Source organism: Chaetodon trifascialis, chromosome 22, assembly GCF_039877785.1.
Source record: "Chaetodon trifascialis isolate fChaTrf1 chromosome 22, fChaTrf1.hap1, whole genome shotgun sequence".
Lineage (NCBI taxonomy): Eukaryota > Metazoa > Chordata > Actinopteri > Chaetodontiformes > Chaetodontidae > Chaetodon > Chaetodon trifascialis.
This window is the reverse complement of record NC_092077.1, coordinates 4,669,571-4,687,190: the sequence shown is the minus strand read 5'-3', so window position 1 is coordinate 4,687,190 and position 17,620 is coordinate 4,669,571. Positions and strand designations below refer to the sequence as shown.

Below are 17,620 nucleotides of genomic sequence, written 5' to 3'. Positions count from 1 at the left end.
CTGTGGCATCTGCTTCATGGAGAACAGTGAGTGTGTTAACACAACATACTGTGATCAAATATCACCCATATCACACATAGCTTACACCACGAGATCAAACAGAGGAAGAAAACAGAAGATGAGATCAAAAGAGGGCTTGATTATTAATTCACAGTTTGGGTGTGTGTGTTTTCTGTATGTCTGCGTGTACTCTGTGTGTGCACTTATATATTAAGGTGGAGAATTCACTGCTGGACAAGTTGTGTGAGCAGCTCAGTGCAGTGCTGGCAGCTCTGAAGCTGCGTGACCCTCAGCACACTGGATACGTCACACAGGAAGATCTGAAGAAGGTCTTAAGCTGCTATGGCATGCCCATCTCAGACACACACTTCAATAAGTAAGAAACACACTCAGACACACTGCAGTGATAAAAAAAAAAGGCAGTTCGAAAGAAATTTCATTTCAGAGGGCTGACGTAAACAAACAACACATTTACACCTATGAGAAATTTACCAGCATGTACGCATGTCTTTGAATGCCCAGAGGAATCCCACACAGACATGAAGACAGCAGCACATAGACAGGTCCCAGGTGGTAGTTAACACTATAAGGTACCAGTGTTAACTACTGAGTCTTTGTGAACCCTGTCACAAAACACATATGTCAGGCTATAAGCGAATGTTTCTCAGTTTTAAGGAAACAGATTGGCATTTTGGGAAATCGACATTACGTTTATATGAGTACAGAGATGCAGCCAGGACGCAGTTAGCCTACAATAGCTTAGCTTGGACTGACTGCAGGGGGAAGTATCATTACAGCTCATTAATTAGCGTGTTGTATTCCATATGATTAACCTGAACACAACTAGAGCATTTACTTGACACATTTTTTAACTCCAGTTTATGCTAAGCCTCTATTAAAAACTCTGCGGCCTCCTGTTGCTGAAAGTTTTTCAGAGATCTTGGAGCTTTACAGCAGCAGAGGGGACTTAAACTACATGCAGACGAGTGTGGCCCAAATGCATCGCAGCTCTCAAGTTAAAGCATCAGCTGTCACTGTTAATTTAAAATTGGCTTTGAAGATTGAATTTGAAGGACACTGAATTTTCAGTGTGCTTTATCTGCATGTATGGTCAAGGCAGGAACCAGTGCTGTCTAGGAACATGAATGAGAGGCTGCTGCTGCTGCGTTTAATTGATTATTGAGTCCCTGCTTACACTGGCCCTCCTGGCCTGTTAGCGTTTTGATTAAGTGCTTTGATTGACTGGACGGTGAACAGATCTTTCAACCCTCTGTCTGCACTTTGACTTTGAACTGTCTGTTGGAAGACAGACATGTCGCATATGTGGAAGGTCTGGGGAAACACTAATGTAAGCTGGGTGTAAAGACAGCTACAGTAAGTTTATCACAATCCTGGAGCAAACCCTGATCCACCCCTCAATTCCGCCTGCTCTTCCATGGTGTTGTTGTGTGTACATCTATTGTCTACCTGTCTTCACTGAAGATGATGAATACAGTGGAAGTGAGCTTCATTAGCCTTTATCTTTACCCAGCTCTGAACACCTCAGCTGTGTGTGCTCTGGAATACTGAGATTTTGTATAAAGTCCTATATATACAATAATGTGGAGAGCAGAGGCCGTCAAACTCAGCAACACTTTCACAGGTTTACAGTACATGAAGCGATGTCTTCGATCTATTGCGGCTATGATGAACATATGTGGGTTTTCCACTTAATCTCAAACTTTCTCTTTGTGTTTCAAGGCTCTGTGAGACCTCCAGCTCAAGACCAGGCGACTCTTCTAAGCTGGTTTGTTACACTGGCTTTCTCAGAAACCTGGGAGTACCACCAGCACATGAAACACACACATCCTCATCCCACAAAGAGAATGACCATACTGACAGGTGAGCTTCTTTAGGCATTGGGCTCCACCTATAGGTGTCCTGCCTGTCCAATTTATCTTAAGCATTATTTTTCATTTTGTTCATTTAGTCTGAGGTTTGATTACAGCACGCTCTGCTCTGGCCTTGCTCTTCACTTGTAGCTGCTTTTTCTCATGCTTTATCAGACACTTGGACTTGTGACGGTGACTCTTGACTGCAGCCCTGGTTGCATGATCTTTTATTCATTGTCTGTACTGAGCTCTGAACAATCTGCCCTACAGGCCATGCACATCACGTCAGTTGTCCCCACAGTCAGTCAAAGGGCGGCGGCCTCCTTCCAGCCTGCATGTCGGTCCAGACACCTTCAACATCCTGGACATTGTTTTCCAGAGGATGAGACTGAGGTTAGAGCAACGCCACACCAGCCTGGCTGACCGCATCAAGGCCATCACCCACAGCTCTGACGGGATGTTGTCTGAGACAGATGTACGAAAAGTGAGTCGGGAACAAATAAAAGCTACATGACCATCTCGACATACTAAACACACTCACTCTGCACACGAATCTGTACATATCAGATATTTTTTGTATTTAGAATTTGTTATTAAAATGCACATTTCTTTTAAAAGCTAAAAGGCATTCTACTGTATTTACAGACCCACTGGTAGAAGCCTCCTATTCAATTCAATATACCTTTATTTGTCCTGCAAGGGGAAATTCCAAATATGGGCTTTCATTCTACTTTTTTCAGAAATAAACACCAACAAAAGTGACCATCAAAACTGATAAGATACATGCTAATGATGATTAAAAATCTGATTTCTGCACAAGGCAGATGATTAGTCGTACACAAAATATGAACTGGGAAAGATATAAGAAGTGGTGGATTAATCCACATTTGGTGCTCTAGTCAATATTTGGGGGAACAGGATGGTGTGTATGGGACTGAGTCAAAATAAACCACAGTGTGTGTGTGTGTGTGTGTGTGTGTGTGTGTGTGTGTGTGTGTGTGTGTGTGTGTGTGTGTGTGTGTGTGTTCATATGCACAACATTGGAGCTCTATGGCACAGAAGAATCGCTGTAGCATGTGTGCAGAGAGTCTGACTGTTATTTGAAAGAGGAACGGGGCCCATGTGGTGTGTGGACCTTAGCTGAAGCAGATAGGCAAAGCAGAGAGGAAAGTAGAGCGTACAAATGGTGACACCTCTAATCGCATAAGCACTCAATGTAGAAGAGGCTGCAATGGCAATAAGTAGACGCTAAAAATAAAAGACGCACACGTAATCCGAACTGCGTGAATCAAACTTCGGGCATCAGGTTGGATCTATGAATCATCAGACACTCCTACCTGAGCCTCACAACACTCTGTTTGGTTTCACCCACTCAGGATTCTTGGCGAATATTTACTGGGCTGCTACGCCGATTGTTTTTTCATCTCCTGTGAGAGGATAATTCCATTTCATTACAGCCTGGTTCTTTTTTTCATAATTATGGCCATCGGTCTGATCTGTTATGCTAACATTGCACTCATCAAAGTAATTGCTGAGATCTGAGGACAAATTGCAAAAGTGTCAGGCAAGTATTTATTAGGTTTAGATAATAAAATGTCCATTCAGACGGCAGGAAAATTGGTGACTAGATAAATAAATAAGCACAAATATAAAGAAAGGGATATTCAACAAATCATTTTTCACACATACAAAGACAAACAACAGGCACAATGTCACAATAAAGAGCATGATTCCATCAATTATTAATGACAAAAAGCATGATTCATATGAGAAAATGCATGTATAACAAGCAAATACATGCAGCAAGCTGTATTGTATTTCATTTAGTTTCTTTGTGTGATTTGTTTTTATTTAGACATTTTAAACCTTCCACAGTCGGTCAGTAAGAGGTACAGGTCAAACTTCCATTTGTACCTGTTCTAGCTGGAGAATGAGTTTGGTTCTGACTCTGAAAAGTCACTGCAACCTGGCCTGAAGCACAGTGCAGCGCGGCTGACTGCCAAACTTGCTGCTCTGCTCTTTTGCCTCCAGATACTAGAGGACAGCTGGGTCATGCTGGACAAGAGGAATTTCAACGAGTTCACTGAACTGCTGGGCTTCAGGAACGGAGAGATCGAGAGCTCGGCGTTCCTCACCAAGTATGAGGGTGAGAAAGAAGAACGGCAGCCAGAACATCTTGACCAGCGGCGTCAGCAATCCCATCAGTTCTGCATGGCAGGGTTTTCAATGCTTAAATAGAGATTTTAAAAATCCCTTCCTACTCCCCACCAGGCTCCCGTCCCCCTTCATTCCATCTTGCCTTGCATCCAAACTCCTACCCCACCCACGGTGATCAAATATAAGCCCCCCGCTTCCTGTAAAATGATGTCTTTCTTAGCACATGAGCCATTGGAGAAATCATCCTGGATTATAAATAGAGTAAGAGTGAACCTCGTCGTCTCTCATTAGCAGAGCAGAGAAGCACACAGATTCAGAATTGCACTCATTTCTGCTTGTTTGGGCTAATTATGTGCTTTGGAAGCAGAAAACAGAGCAGCAGGGCATCACTCTAATTTGTATCCTCAAAATAAAAAAAAGAAAGAAACCGGAGCAAGAATAACAAAAAGAAAAAGAAAAAAAAAAATTATTAAACAAAGCCAGAACGTGAAGTTAGTCATGTTTGCGAGGCATACAAATCGACTTCATAGGTTCAGAATAGAAGCGTGCTTGTAATTAAATGTAAATTAGGTCAGGCAGTTAAATGCCCAGTGTGCTTGCCAGACAAAGAGGGCATTCTGTGGAGAGAGGAAAAACACAAATCATTCACAAAACAGAACAAAAATTCCAATTTGTTGGATGTAATTTCCTCACCCGGACTGTGGATGTAGGAGGACCAGCCAGCTGTGTGCCAAATATCGAAACTCTTGTGATTTAACCTCCCCATGGTTTCTGTAGAGGCCACAGCCAGAGACGGGCAGCGGGCCTCTGAGGGTCATGGGGAAATGGATGAGGTCGACCCCCTGCTTACGTCTGCTGAGCAGTGCCTGGCTGCCATGAAGACCAGGATCAAGACCATCCATGGGGTGAGGAAGATGCTGACAGGAAATCTTTCAGACCAGCTGCTAATCAGCATCGCTTTCAGCTACTGTCGGATGTCTTCAAAACAATGATGTTATTTGGCTGTTTTTTCCTTAAAGTTAAATAGTATACGTTCATTAAAAAAAAAAGAATAAAAATGCCAGGTAATTAAGGAAAGAGAGATCGGAAATGACGAGCAAAAAAGGTCCCTGGCTGGATGTTTGATTCATGGTCAGGCCAACAGGGTGCCCCATAGCTGGCATTTATTCAGCGATGCCCATTCACTGTATCTGCATCCTGTTTGCTGTCAACAGTCAACCACAGTCAACCTTTCCTGTGTGGGATTCACATTGCATATCCATGCACAGCAGATTTACAGCTGATGCTGGGCATTTGTCATGTAATTTAATTATGAGCTCAGTGTATTTTGTACAATATGGTAAAAAAAACTGTAAGTAGGAAATGAACCACGAACGAGCTGAATAAGTTTAAACTGAAGACTGTATAGCAGATAATGATGAGTCTGGGAGATGCTATTACTCTACTACCACGAGTCATTCTCACCACCTTCTTCATGGATCATTCCTGATTAACTCTGGACAAGACACTAAGCAGCATGAGACTCATTAATTATTAATTACTTAATCATTAGTTGCTCTTATTTTTTACTATAGTAAGTAGTCTTCATTATTTCATGATTATGACAAGCAGTTACTGAGTTTTTATTAGGAAATTAGTTCCGTAATAACAAACCAGAAACAGCAGGACTCTCATTATATTCAGATCACATACAGTATATATTAATATTCACAAACACAAAGTAAACTAGCTTAAAGACTTGACCATGGAGCTGTGTGGAAAGGCAGTAACTCCACACACAAAGTATGGTAAGTGTTTACATATTTATTCTCACCATCCAGCAAAATAGCTCAAAATGAATTGAGACTACTGGATCCAAAAGAGAGCAAACATCTTCAAAAACAAGGCCAACTAGAAAGCCACCATCTTTTTTTATAAATGAGAAGAATGAAGAGGCAAGTAGAAGCAAAATGAGAATAATGATGTTCACTAAAGGCATTGCTATATGCAGGTTTCAACAAAGAGACTTCAATCAGGAGAGTCAACTGAATGTAGACAATTCTTTATTACACACATGATATATGAAATCATTTTACTCAGAAGTCTTTGGCACTTAGACTTTATGTGGGGATTTTGTAATGGAGGGGTGCCCTGAGGAACAGCCAGATTAATCCCCCATGGAGTCCGGACGCTGATGGTGGTGGCGGCTGATGACTGTCAGCGACAGGAAGGTGGAGGGATGTGCATCACAGCAGCATGAAAGAACAGAGGCTCCGAGGGGAACAGGAGGTTACAGCAGATCAGACGCTGTTCTTGGGGCAAATGTAACACCCTGTGGAGTTTTTGACCTCTAGTCACGCTTTGAAGTTGTTTTTGTATGAGTGGGTCGAACTTTTGTTTACCCCAAGGAAGACACACTGATCTGCTGATCTGCAGACACGTAGCAATGCGCAAACAAAGACAGGGAAGAAGAAGACTACTAGCAAGTAAACATGGATGTAAACTAGGCTGGACGTAAAATACCTTAAAAAAACAGTGGACGCTGCTGACACCAGTCTCTTCCCACCAGGACAACCTGACGGCATTCCGCCTGATGGACAGGAAGCGTAAAGGCGTGGTCGACTGCCATGATTTCAAACGGCTGTACAACAGCCTGGGATTTTTCTGCGGGGAGGCAGAGTACCAACGGCTGCTGGACCTGACCGGCCTGCATCCAGGAGGCAACCTCAACTACGCAGAATTTGTGGATGTTGTTGAAAATAATGGCAAACGCAAACACTGGACTCACAAAGCTAGTGTGTGAGTTTGGTCTTTATCCCTGATGTTTGGCCCTTTTGACAAAACTTGTCTCCAGACTGTGCTTCTATGTTCGTTTTTCTGTCTCTCCTGACAGACAAGAGCAGCTTCATGGACTCCTGGCCTGTGAAGCACGCTACAAGTGGACAGAGATGTCTAAGGTCAGCAAAATGTGCAGGAAGCACGCAGAATGATCCTTTGCACGATGCACAGATCTGTACCGTTCCTCTGTATTCCATCAGGTGCTGTGCCAGTTTGACGCAGACGGCCATGGCTGGATCCAAAAAAGGAGCTTGAGGGGACTCCTCTTCACCTATGCCCTTCCCATGAGATCTGACCAGTTTGATCAGCTTTGGTCGAGGTGAGAGATGCCGAGCTGAGGCATCACAGTCACCACATCGTACACATGCTCTCCCTTTTGTCAGCCGCAGTTTTTCACTTCGTTTCGACAGATATGACCCAGATTTGCGGGGCTGTGTAGCAGTTTCTGACTTCCTGGAAAAGCTGGGGTTTCATCAGGAAGGGGGACTCAGGTCTCGGAGCCAGAGGATGAACCAGACTGTTGCCCAGTTGGACACTAACAGACCAGTTTCCTCTGATGCTGCCTCACCAGAGTGTATGCAGTAAGTGAAGAGTGGTACCGTTAGTATCCAACCATCCATTCTCTGCTGCTCATCCAGGTCCAGGTCTGTAGCCCAGCTCTCCTTCTCCTTAGCCACATCCTTCAGCTCTTCCTGGGACATCCTGAAGCTTCCCCAGGAATCCCAACCTTTTTGGCTTATTTAATATTGAAGACTCAGTTTTATGTTAATAAACTGAAGAAATAACATTCAGCTTGGTATGAAGGTTGTGATTTATACTTAACAAACCTGAAATACACAAACGCACAAGATTTAATATGATTAGAAAATATATGCAACCATAGCAGCAAATTAAAAATATGCAATATATATCTGGCATTTCATTGATTTGAAACTTTAATTACCTTCATTCACTTTTGAAATAATGAGGTTCATAACAGGCCCAATACACACAGTTATAACAATATCCTTAATGACTCAAGTAGAAAATATGCCCTAATAAATAACAACAACAACAACAACAACAACAACAACACTGAATACATTTACAGGCTAAAATTTACAGAGTTTGATATGGACCCCAGAGCATCAGTACATTTCAGTATGACATATGTTGTTATTTTACTCTCCTAAACGAGCTTCTTACCACAGGGGGTTTGGTAAACAAACATTTAAGCCCAGTGTAGAAACATTTTGCACATGCTGTGATTATTATTGAGCCATTATTAAAATATTTTTCATGATAAATACTGTGAATGCCATGTAACAAGGATTATTCATTTAAACTCATTTTCAAGTGCAGCTGTATAATAGATCTAATGCAAAGCATTTGATTGATGAGAACATTTAGATATTTATTGTTTTGAGGAAAGGCCTTTTCAGAATATGCATTAAAGCTTCTCGCATGTGTTTTCCGATGATGGGAATCACTCCTGAATCATAAGACAAGGGAGAAAATCATTCCTGTGAACACCATCTACAGTTCACACAAGATGCAGAGCAAGGCAGCAAAACACATGTGGAAAGTTGTGAATCTGAACATCGCTTGTATATTGAAGCAAGCCTCTTTGCAATGCTTATCTAAACACGCTGTGCGCTGTGGACTGTGGAAATAAAAGCTGGTGATTCTTCCTCCCTCCTTTCTCTTTAGGCACAATGTTTCCATGGATGAAAGCTGCAAGAGCCGGGCTTCCATGGATGTCCTGTCTGCATGTGACCATAAAGCAGAGAAAGAGCCTGAGCCTCCTCCTGTCTCCCCTGATGCTGTGCGTCAGATACAGTCTTTGGACAGCCTCAGTCCAGGCATGGCTCTGGCTAGGATGCGAGAACTCGTCACTGCCACAGCACCTAATCTGTACAAGGTGAGGCTGACTAACCCGTTTGATTTTCCTCTGTCATCAGTTTCTCTTTCAGCTGATCACCTCTTTGTGGCTCTTTCTCTCCTTCAGGCATTCTTAGCCTTTGACCAGAGTGGGACAGGGATGGTTAAAGCTCTGGATTTTCGTCGGGTGCTAGATAATTTTTGTGCCCGCCTGTCAGATAAACAGCACAGATACATGCTGACTAAACTGGAGCTGGACTCTGAGAACTGCACTGTTAACTGGAAGGACTTCCTGAACAAGTTTCAATCACAGAGCACAATGGTAAGCAAAGCTGATTCCAAAGACACTTCAAGGAATAATTCAATATTTTTTGGAAATATGCTCCTTCACTTTCTTTCCGATTAGAAGATTGATTTTAATCTCATGTCTGGGAGTCTGAAGCAGAGGGCAGGATTAAGTTAGCCTATTTTAGCATAGGCTGGACGCAGGGGAAACCACAAGCGTGGCTCTGTCCATAATGAAAATAAAGCCTACTTTAGTTCAGACTAAAATATCTCAACAACTACTGGATGGATTACCACAATCGTTGGTCCCCAGAGATCACTTGACTTTCCATGAAGTAGCGCCATAAGGCAAGTTTTGTCTTCTTTTATTTTGTAAAATAACTCAACAAAGGTTGAATGGATTGCCATGAAATCCAGTACAAACATTCATGCGCTCCTCAGGATGCACCGTAATAACTTTGATGATCCCTTTACTTTCACCTAGCGCCACCATCAGGCTAAAATTTCCAATTGTTCAGTGCTTCAGCTGACGACTAAATAACTGCAAAACATATGACATTCCTATGATCTTCAGCTGTTCAGTGCAAATGCTAGTGTGCTAATATGAAGAACATGTATTTATGAACTTGTTAGCTTAGGATAATGGGCGACGGGACTAAAACTAGATCCCCTATCGAGACTAAGACCTCTGAAACCACAGAGCATCTGCAGCAGATCCAGAAAATCTTCTCATGTCACTTGTATGAAATTACCAAAGAGCTGATGGATTTGGACCCCTCCAACAGCACTTGAGTCTCAACAGAGCAGTTCAGAGAGCTTTGTGATCGCCACTGTCTGAGCCTCACAAATGATCAGGTTAAGCCAGAAAATGTGTTTACTGCTGCTTGTATTCCAGTGAATTATAATTCAGAGCATTCAAAGAAGACACTTTCAAGAGAACAAGCACATTTCCAACAAGTCTCCCAGTGCTTTCAAGCTGACAGCACATACTGGCATCAGTCCGTGGTTATAAATGAGAAAATCAATCTGAATCTTAGTACATTTGCCAGTTCCCTTCTTTTTAGTCTGGTATGTTTTCTTTAATTATTCTAATCAAAATCTAATTTATCTTTGCTGATAATTATTGACTGCATGAGAAAGTTAGTCATCTGTAAAACCAATTTACATACAGTGTGTGACTCTCTTTGGGGTATTAGTCCCCTCAGTGCGGATGATTATCGTGCGTGTGTTTTTTTTCTCAGTCTGAGTGCGTGTGGAGTCAGATGCCTGTGAATGAGCAGAAGAAGCTGCAATGCAGAGAGCTTCTGAAGCGTGCTGGTGCTCTGGACAGGACCCCCCACACAGATGCAGGGCGTTCCACCAACAACATTGCATCACCTTCCCCTGAGCCCCGAGCAACAAAATCTTGTTGCCCAGATACTGCAGGTGCCACTGTGCAACGCACTAAGGTACAACATGAGACTAGACCTTTGTCATGGTCAAACCATACCTATTATACATACGTTTTTTTTAATTCCATTGCTCTATAGAACAATAGAACCCCCAAAAGCTCATTTATGATTCATGCTAGCCTCAGTTGAACCTTGTAACACTTGTACTTTTTTTGCTAAATGCTGCAGAATAATCTATGACGGATGAAGACACCAGCTGCTTCGCAAAGTCAGACAAGCTCAGTTTATTACTGCGAATCTTGAAACTACAGAATTCTATTTGTGCCTCAATCCTGAGTGCACAATTGGACATTCTGAGCACAGAAAAAGATTTGTTGTGCAAGCCTAAATTATTTTGTGGAGAAATTATTCTGACAAAAAGAAAAATTTGTCAAAAAGTGTTGAATGTTGAATTTCTTGCTTTGTGCACTCGCACACCTCTGAACATTTAATCACAGTATCTCGCACACAGAGCAGGAAATGTAAGAGTTAGAAAATGATTGAAACTGAATGACAGAAGTTATTATTGTGCACTTATCTTGCTAAATAATGTATTGAGCAGAATATGGATTTTTGATGGCTCAGATTTAACTCTTCTTTACATTGTTTCTACAAAATATATGTGTTTGCAAAACATATTCAACTGCATGCTCAGAATTGAGGTACAAATATAACAGAGCGATAGACAGAGTGCTTTATTGTTCCCCTAAGGAAAAATGCAGTGTTCTACACTTTAAAAAAATACACACATGTTCGTAAAAACTACTGTACTGAGTAAAATAAATAAATACATAAATGGATAAATACAAGATAGAATAAAAATAGATTCAGAATTAAGATAAGATAGAGCTCTCACAGTACAAGTTAAAGTCCCTCAGAAGATAAATTTCCTCTCCTTGCACAAAGGAGAGTCATTGTACAGCATTATTGCAGTGGGTAGAAATTACTCTCTGCGGTCCTTACCACAGAGTTCTACTACAGTGGAGTTGAAGAAGCCTCCAACTGAAAACGCTCTGCTGTCTCATTAGTAGGTCATGTAGGGGATGTGAAGTGTTGTCCATTATGTTGAGCAGTTGGTGCAATATCCTTGTCTCAACAACCAGCTCTCGGGGCTCCAGAGCAGTCCCCAGCACAAAGCCAGCCTTCTGTATCAGTTTATTCAGTTTCTTGGTGTCACTGGCTCTGATGCTGCTGCCCCAACAGATGGCTACAAAGAAAACTGCTCTTGCAACAACAGACTGCTAAAAGATCTGCAACATCTTGCTGCGCACATTAAAGGAGATGGTCTGCCCTGTCCCTTCCTGTAGACAGCCTCAGTGTTCCACTTCCAGTCAAGTCTGTTGTCCTCCACCCAGGGGCGGGGCTTTTGAACAGGCAAGCCAGGCAGTTGCTTGGAGCCCCTGGCCACTAGGGGGGCCCGGCCACTTATTTACAACAACAATTGTTGATAGGCCTGGGCTTTCAGGGACCTCTGTTGGTCCCTGGACTTCACCTTGGGAACATTAATGTATTTCTTCAGTATTCATCTCAAATGTCCCAGAAATTGTGCATTTATGTGTGCAAAAACCCAATTTTTGTGGCGTGCACAGGTGGGGTGGGGGCCTCAGGGATTTCTTGCTTGGAGCCTCAAGAGACCCTAGCAACACCACTGCCTCCACTTCTTGTCTTCTGATGCTGAAATGACCCCTGGTCCTCCTGAAGTCTACAGAGAGCAAGAAGCAGTGAGAGTACAGTCCCCTGTAGTGCTCCTGTGCTGCTGACCACCTGGAGAAATCAAAGAACATGATCCTGTGTGCTGCCAGCTTTGTCCAGGTGAGAGTGGGCTCGCTGAAGCAAGTAGATGACGGCATCCTCAACACCAACCTCAGGGCAGTGGGCACACTGCAGTGGGTTCAGGAAGGTGGCCATCTGAGATCTGAGAAGTGCCAAAACCTCTCCAGGACTTTCATGATGTGTGATGTTAAAGCAACCGGTCTGCAGTCACTGAGAGCAGATGAACAGCATGTGAACATTTTATGCCAGTCACAAGGCTTTCTGGCAGAGGCAAGAGGAAAAAAAGTTGGATTAAGATATAAGAAGTGGAGTCACATCAACACACATACAGAGTAGAGTTTTAAGTGTCATTCACTGTACAGCCTACGTACTTCAAATTATGTTAAGCACATGCCGGTTCAGTCTTGGCAGATTACAAGAAGCAAATTTTAAATTCTGGGCTGATGTTTCAAGGCTGTAGGCATGGCATTTTGAGTTTTCTGAGTTGCAGTTGATTCAAAAACTCATCCTGAGTCAAGGGTTTCTTCAGTTAGGTGTAACTTCACCAACACTGCAGATGTGAAATGGTAAAACTTATTTAGCCTTGCATCCAAATCACGACTGCCATTTGTCATTAAATTAAGATTCACAACATTACACGAAACTGTAAAAGAAGCAAATGGAGTTATTTCATGGATCGCACAAACTTCATCAAATGGAAGTGTTGTGGGTATTATTCACCTGGCTCATCAGACTGAATGAAGATGCACCATGTCTACACAGCAGGCACATGTGGGCAGCATGTTAGCATAGCAGCAACAGCTTCAGTCCTCCATCTGTGTCTATACAGGTGGCATTCAGCATGTAAAACAGATGAAAAGAGACTTGAAGTGAAAAAAACAACAACAAGAAGAAAAACGTGAGCTGTTAACCTGTTCCCTCAGCACTATGTTCCCCCAAAGCAATTTCCAGCTAGATAGATAGACCTAAAATGTGCTCTTACACTAATGATGTTGGTATAAGTACTTTTTCAGTGAACAACACTGAATGGGATGGTTTTAAGCCAAAGCAGCCACATTTGCAGTGCTACTGTGTATTGTTAGTACCACTATTAGCATCATTGTACTGCCGTCTTAGTTGGATCAGCTTGGCCTCCAGCTGGTGGGGGTGCATCACCCCTCTGTGCCATCAAGACTTTGTCCTCTGCAGGGGTCTGCTGAAGAGCCAAAGTGAAGGATGATAAACTTGACGGCATGATTCAGCGTCCTATGATGCCAGAAAAAAGAAATCTCAATTACAATAACCATACCGGAATAACCCAGGGTAAACTGGAAATTGGTTAATGAGATAAATTGTTGAGTAGTTTGCTGTCACATGGCCTGTCTCCATGATGATTGTTCTCGTGTTTGTATTCCCTCTTTAAATACAAAGAAAATGTAGCAGAAAGAGAAGAGTAGTTGGTGCTCTGGCTTATGTCCGGGTCAAAATGCTCTCCACAGTGAAGGTAGAAATGTGGATCCAGGCTAGACATATGCGTGCTGCATGTAGACAAAGAAGCACTGGGTCTCAGATGACTGTTTGCCTGTCACATCTGCTCTTGACAAGGGTGTTAAAATGAATCTGGCCCAGTGCCAGAGGCGGGTAACCCAGGGTCGTTGCCTTGCGGGCAACAGCAGCCAGATGATGGTCCTTTTGAAATGGACCATCCTGTCCCAGTTGTTGCACCCTCTTCCACAGGGCTTGATTTAAATGGAAGTAGCATCGTACGCTTTGTGCAGCTCTGTCTCAGTGGCTGTCTTCATGGCATTCTCATAGTCACGAACACTTTGGAACGCCTCTTCACTTGAACATCAGGCATCATATCTGGGGAACCACGCCCAGCCTCTGCCAAATAAGGAAGCACAGGAAACACAGCCCCACACCTCTCCACAGCGCACTGACTGAAGAGGCTGTGTCCTGCTGACATATAATCCCCAAACCAAATCATAAAGATAAAAAAAAATCTCCAAGGTTGTAGTTTATGCATTCTGTCATGTATGCCTCAGACTCTTCACAGCCTGGTTTCTTCCCTTCATGATAATCGAAGTCATTGGAATATTATACGCCTTTTACGCTGATACTAATGCTTGTAATTTGATAACACGTAGCTATTGCACATTGTAATGTGGGTTGGTCATGGCCAAGACTTAAATGTGATGTCATGATTCACAGGCCTTCGATGACATCATCATCCACGTCTGCTGTGATAGGGGGCAGAGCCTCTGATCGGGTTCTGATCTGGCCCTTTGCATTCAGGATCTGACCGACTGAAACCTCGCAACACTTTCTCTTTTGCACTTCTTGTGGGCTGTAGGATCTCAGCTGCTCACCATTTATGTACTGTATTACGTGGTATAGATGGCATATATAATTTTCAACTATTAACTGCAACTTTCCTCCACAGTTTCCTGGCAGTATCCTGGTGTGAGAACATTTGAGAGAAGGTGGACACAAACTCAGGCTATAGAGAAATATCACAGCATATTTGCACATGCTGGTCTTTGAAGCAGCTATTGTTTTGTTTGTCACCTTATATCTGAAGTCTTGACCCAACACTGTCCAATAAAATGTTTTTTATTATTCTTTGTTTTGAGTCTGAAAAGCAATTTCAAGGTTATTTGCTGACCATGTCTAGGGGCCGATTAAGTGTTACTAAAGAGTGCATATGGGGGTGACCTCACTACTCTTAAAAAACTTAAGATTACTGCACTTTTTTGTATACAGTAGTTTTATATATAGTTTTCTGTGCAGTTGTGCAGCCCCTGACCTTCCTCCTTCCTCTCTCAGTCTGTCCCCCAGTGCACCTCCAGGCGTCCCGCCTCAGTGGGGAGGCTGGGAACAGGAAGCCTGCTGGGCAGCATGGAGAGGAGGCTGCGTGGGGCTGTGCAGCACTGCTGGAGGGAGATCCAGAGGAACTGTACCAAGGAAGATCCTCAGCAAGAGGGACACATCAGCACTACCTCTTTCCTGGGTGAGCGGCAAACTACAGACAATCATACCATACTGTATTCCTTCTACCAGCCACAGTATAAGCTGATGTACATGCTAATGACTGACTGTGGGTTACAGACATTCTCCAATCTCTTGGCATCGATATGACTCGGGAGCAGTTCGAGCATCTAGCTGTGAAGTTTGACGTCATGAATAATGGCTGTGTTTCATATCACAACTTCCTCCGTCACTTCCTCCTGAACCTAAAGCCAGCAGAGGCCAAGAGGGCATTCGAGAGACGTGAACTCCCTCTTCCTGTTAGGGTAATGGGAACAGATTTGTTATTCTGCAATTCAATGTCTGCATGAAATAAACTCAATAAGTGTGTCTCAGATCTATCTAATATGCTTTAACAGATACAATATTGAGCAAACTTGAATATTTTTTATTCTGCTACATACAGACCTTGTTCATAAATCACACATCCCTTGCTCTTTAAAGATACAGAGAGGGACTCTATTACTGTATATTCCATATTTTTTTGGTTTCATCATCAGCTAACCTCTTTAAATATAGTCAATGAAATCATATCATTTTCATTTCAATAAGCCTTTCATGGAAAACATTTTTGACATGTCACAGCACATGAAATTGAATATTACAAAGAATTCCAAGCAGCTGATTCAGTTCCAGGGTCTTGGTATGTGATTCTGCAGGTGCAGAACAGTTAACCTGTATACTGTACATGTTGGTCTAGCCTGCAGTAAAGCACAGAGCTCACATGGTTATGATGACCATCCACCCTGGTACACATGCAAGTTTGACAATTGTCAGAAGCAAACGTGTGTGCTTTGACCAAAAACACAAAGATGTTGGTTAACACAGTGACAGCGATACACACCTGTTAGTAGATCAATAAATGATAAATAAATGATGAATAACAACAATTTCTGGGTTGCTCCTTACCTCAGGATGCATGCTCCCTCAGGTATCCAGTGTGTAGACAGTCATCACAGTTGGACTTTAGCGTGAAATTGGGACACACAGTGTGTACTTTCAGCTACACATCCCCATGCTGAGCAGTACATTAGTACATTTCAAATTAACTCTGTAGCCCTTCTCCTTTCCTCTATTTAAGGTCTGATCTATTGTAGTTTTATTGGCTGCAAGTTTAAATTGGGTTACAGTAAGATGGGGGGGGCTGTGGAATGTGAGGGGGCGGTGATGGGCGACGGCAGGTTGCCAGCTTGTGTAAACTCAGCAGGGACCTCCCACCCTCAGGCTCTCGACTATCGCCTCCCATGACAAGCAAATTGGGCAAGTTTGGTGATTTGCAGTGCTTTTTTTGGCATGGGGAGGTGTATATGAAGCTTTGAACAATGACACACGGGTGGGCATGTTCTAAAAGGACTCCCGCTGAGCAACTAAGCCGAGCCCCAAGCTTCAACGGAGCGTGTGGGTGAGGGCCTAATCTGGCAACCCACGAGCTGCAACCTTCCAAACCAACTTTTGAATCACAAAGACCTGCATTGTCTCAACCGAACCCACCATCTGTGTAAAATTGCAGAGACCCCCTGCATCTTAACTGATTCGATGGTGTGCCTGTGGACGAGTTTACAGACAAAACCTCTTTATCTGATCACAGAACAAAAAACACTTTGTTTGTTCTGAGTCTCAGCTTGTGAAGAAGTGAAATATTACCGATAATGTGGGTGCTCTCACCTCTATTTGTTGTTTTCTCTCGTCTTATTCATGTGTTCGTGTTCGGCCTTGTACTCCGCGGTCTGATGGGATCCTGCATGGTCTGCTCTGGTTCAGACGAGTCAGGGGGTTCTGAGCAAAGACTGCGTGGAGGTCATGCTGAGGATCAAAGATGTGGTTCGCTCCTCCTGGACCTCCATCAGGCGCTGCTTCCTGACGTATGACCGCACCCGCACGGGAATTGTCTCCATGCAGGACTTCAGGAAGGTGAGACCAGATACAGCACTCCACCCTGCAGAGCTCCACCTGCTCTGCTGCATCCGGGCGATGTCACTCACCAATAAACAGATTTTTTATGAATTATTGATGTGACCGTTTGAGCTCCACTTGTGTCTCTTCTGTCAAAATGTCAGAAAGAGAATGATAGGGAGTGACTGCAAATCCATAAATCCATGCGGCTCAAGCCTGCAAGCTTGCACACACACACACACACACACACACACACACACACACACACACACACACACACACACACACACACACACACACACACACACACACACACACACACACACCCCTTTTCACTTGACAGCCAATCAGTAATTTTAATTGTTCAATTAAGCTGAAGGTTGAAACAAGACTGTGCTGACATTTTGGCCCAGGAGAACAGCAGCTGACACTCCTGTTCCATTGTCCCTGCCATTTACCTGCTGTACAATTTATTGAAGACAACGCTCCCTGAGCTAATCGATAGAAACAATTAGCAACCTGGCTCGG

At 43.1% G+C, this 17,620-nt stretch overlaps 1 protein-coding gene across 1 annotated transcript in view; it reads left to right on the top strand.

Moving 5' to 3' along the window:
• LOC139350931 (EF-hand calcium-binding domain-containing protein 6-like) overlaps nt 1-17,620 on the top strand; it is a 40,748-nt gene that overhangs the window by 22,917 nt on the left and 211 nt on the right. The window contains 16 exon segments of the mRNA XM_070992608.1: nt 252-376; nt 1,741-1,881; nt 2,142-2,355; nt 3,903-4,017; nt 4,806-4,933; nt 6,577-6,806; nt 6,901-6,964; nt 7,046-7,164; nt 7,256-7,426; nt 8,535-8,745; nt 8,833-9,036; nt 9,624-9,845; nt 10,232-10,438; nt 14,999-15,182; nt 15,281-15,465; nt 16,961-17,110. Of these exon segments, the coding sequence (XP_070848709.1) occupies nt 252-376; nt 1,741-1,881; nt 2,142-2,355; nt 3,903-4,017; nt 4,806-4,933; nt 6,577-6,806; nt 6,901-6,964; nt 7,046-7,164; nt 7,256-7,426; nt 8,535-8,745; nt 8,833-9,036; nt 9,624-9,845; nt 10,232-10,438; nt 14,999-15,182; nt 15,281-15,465; nt 16,961-17,110 (2,670 nt within the window).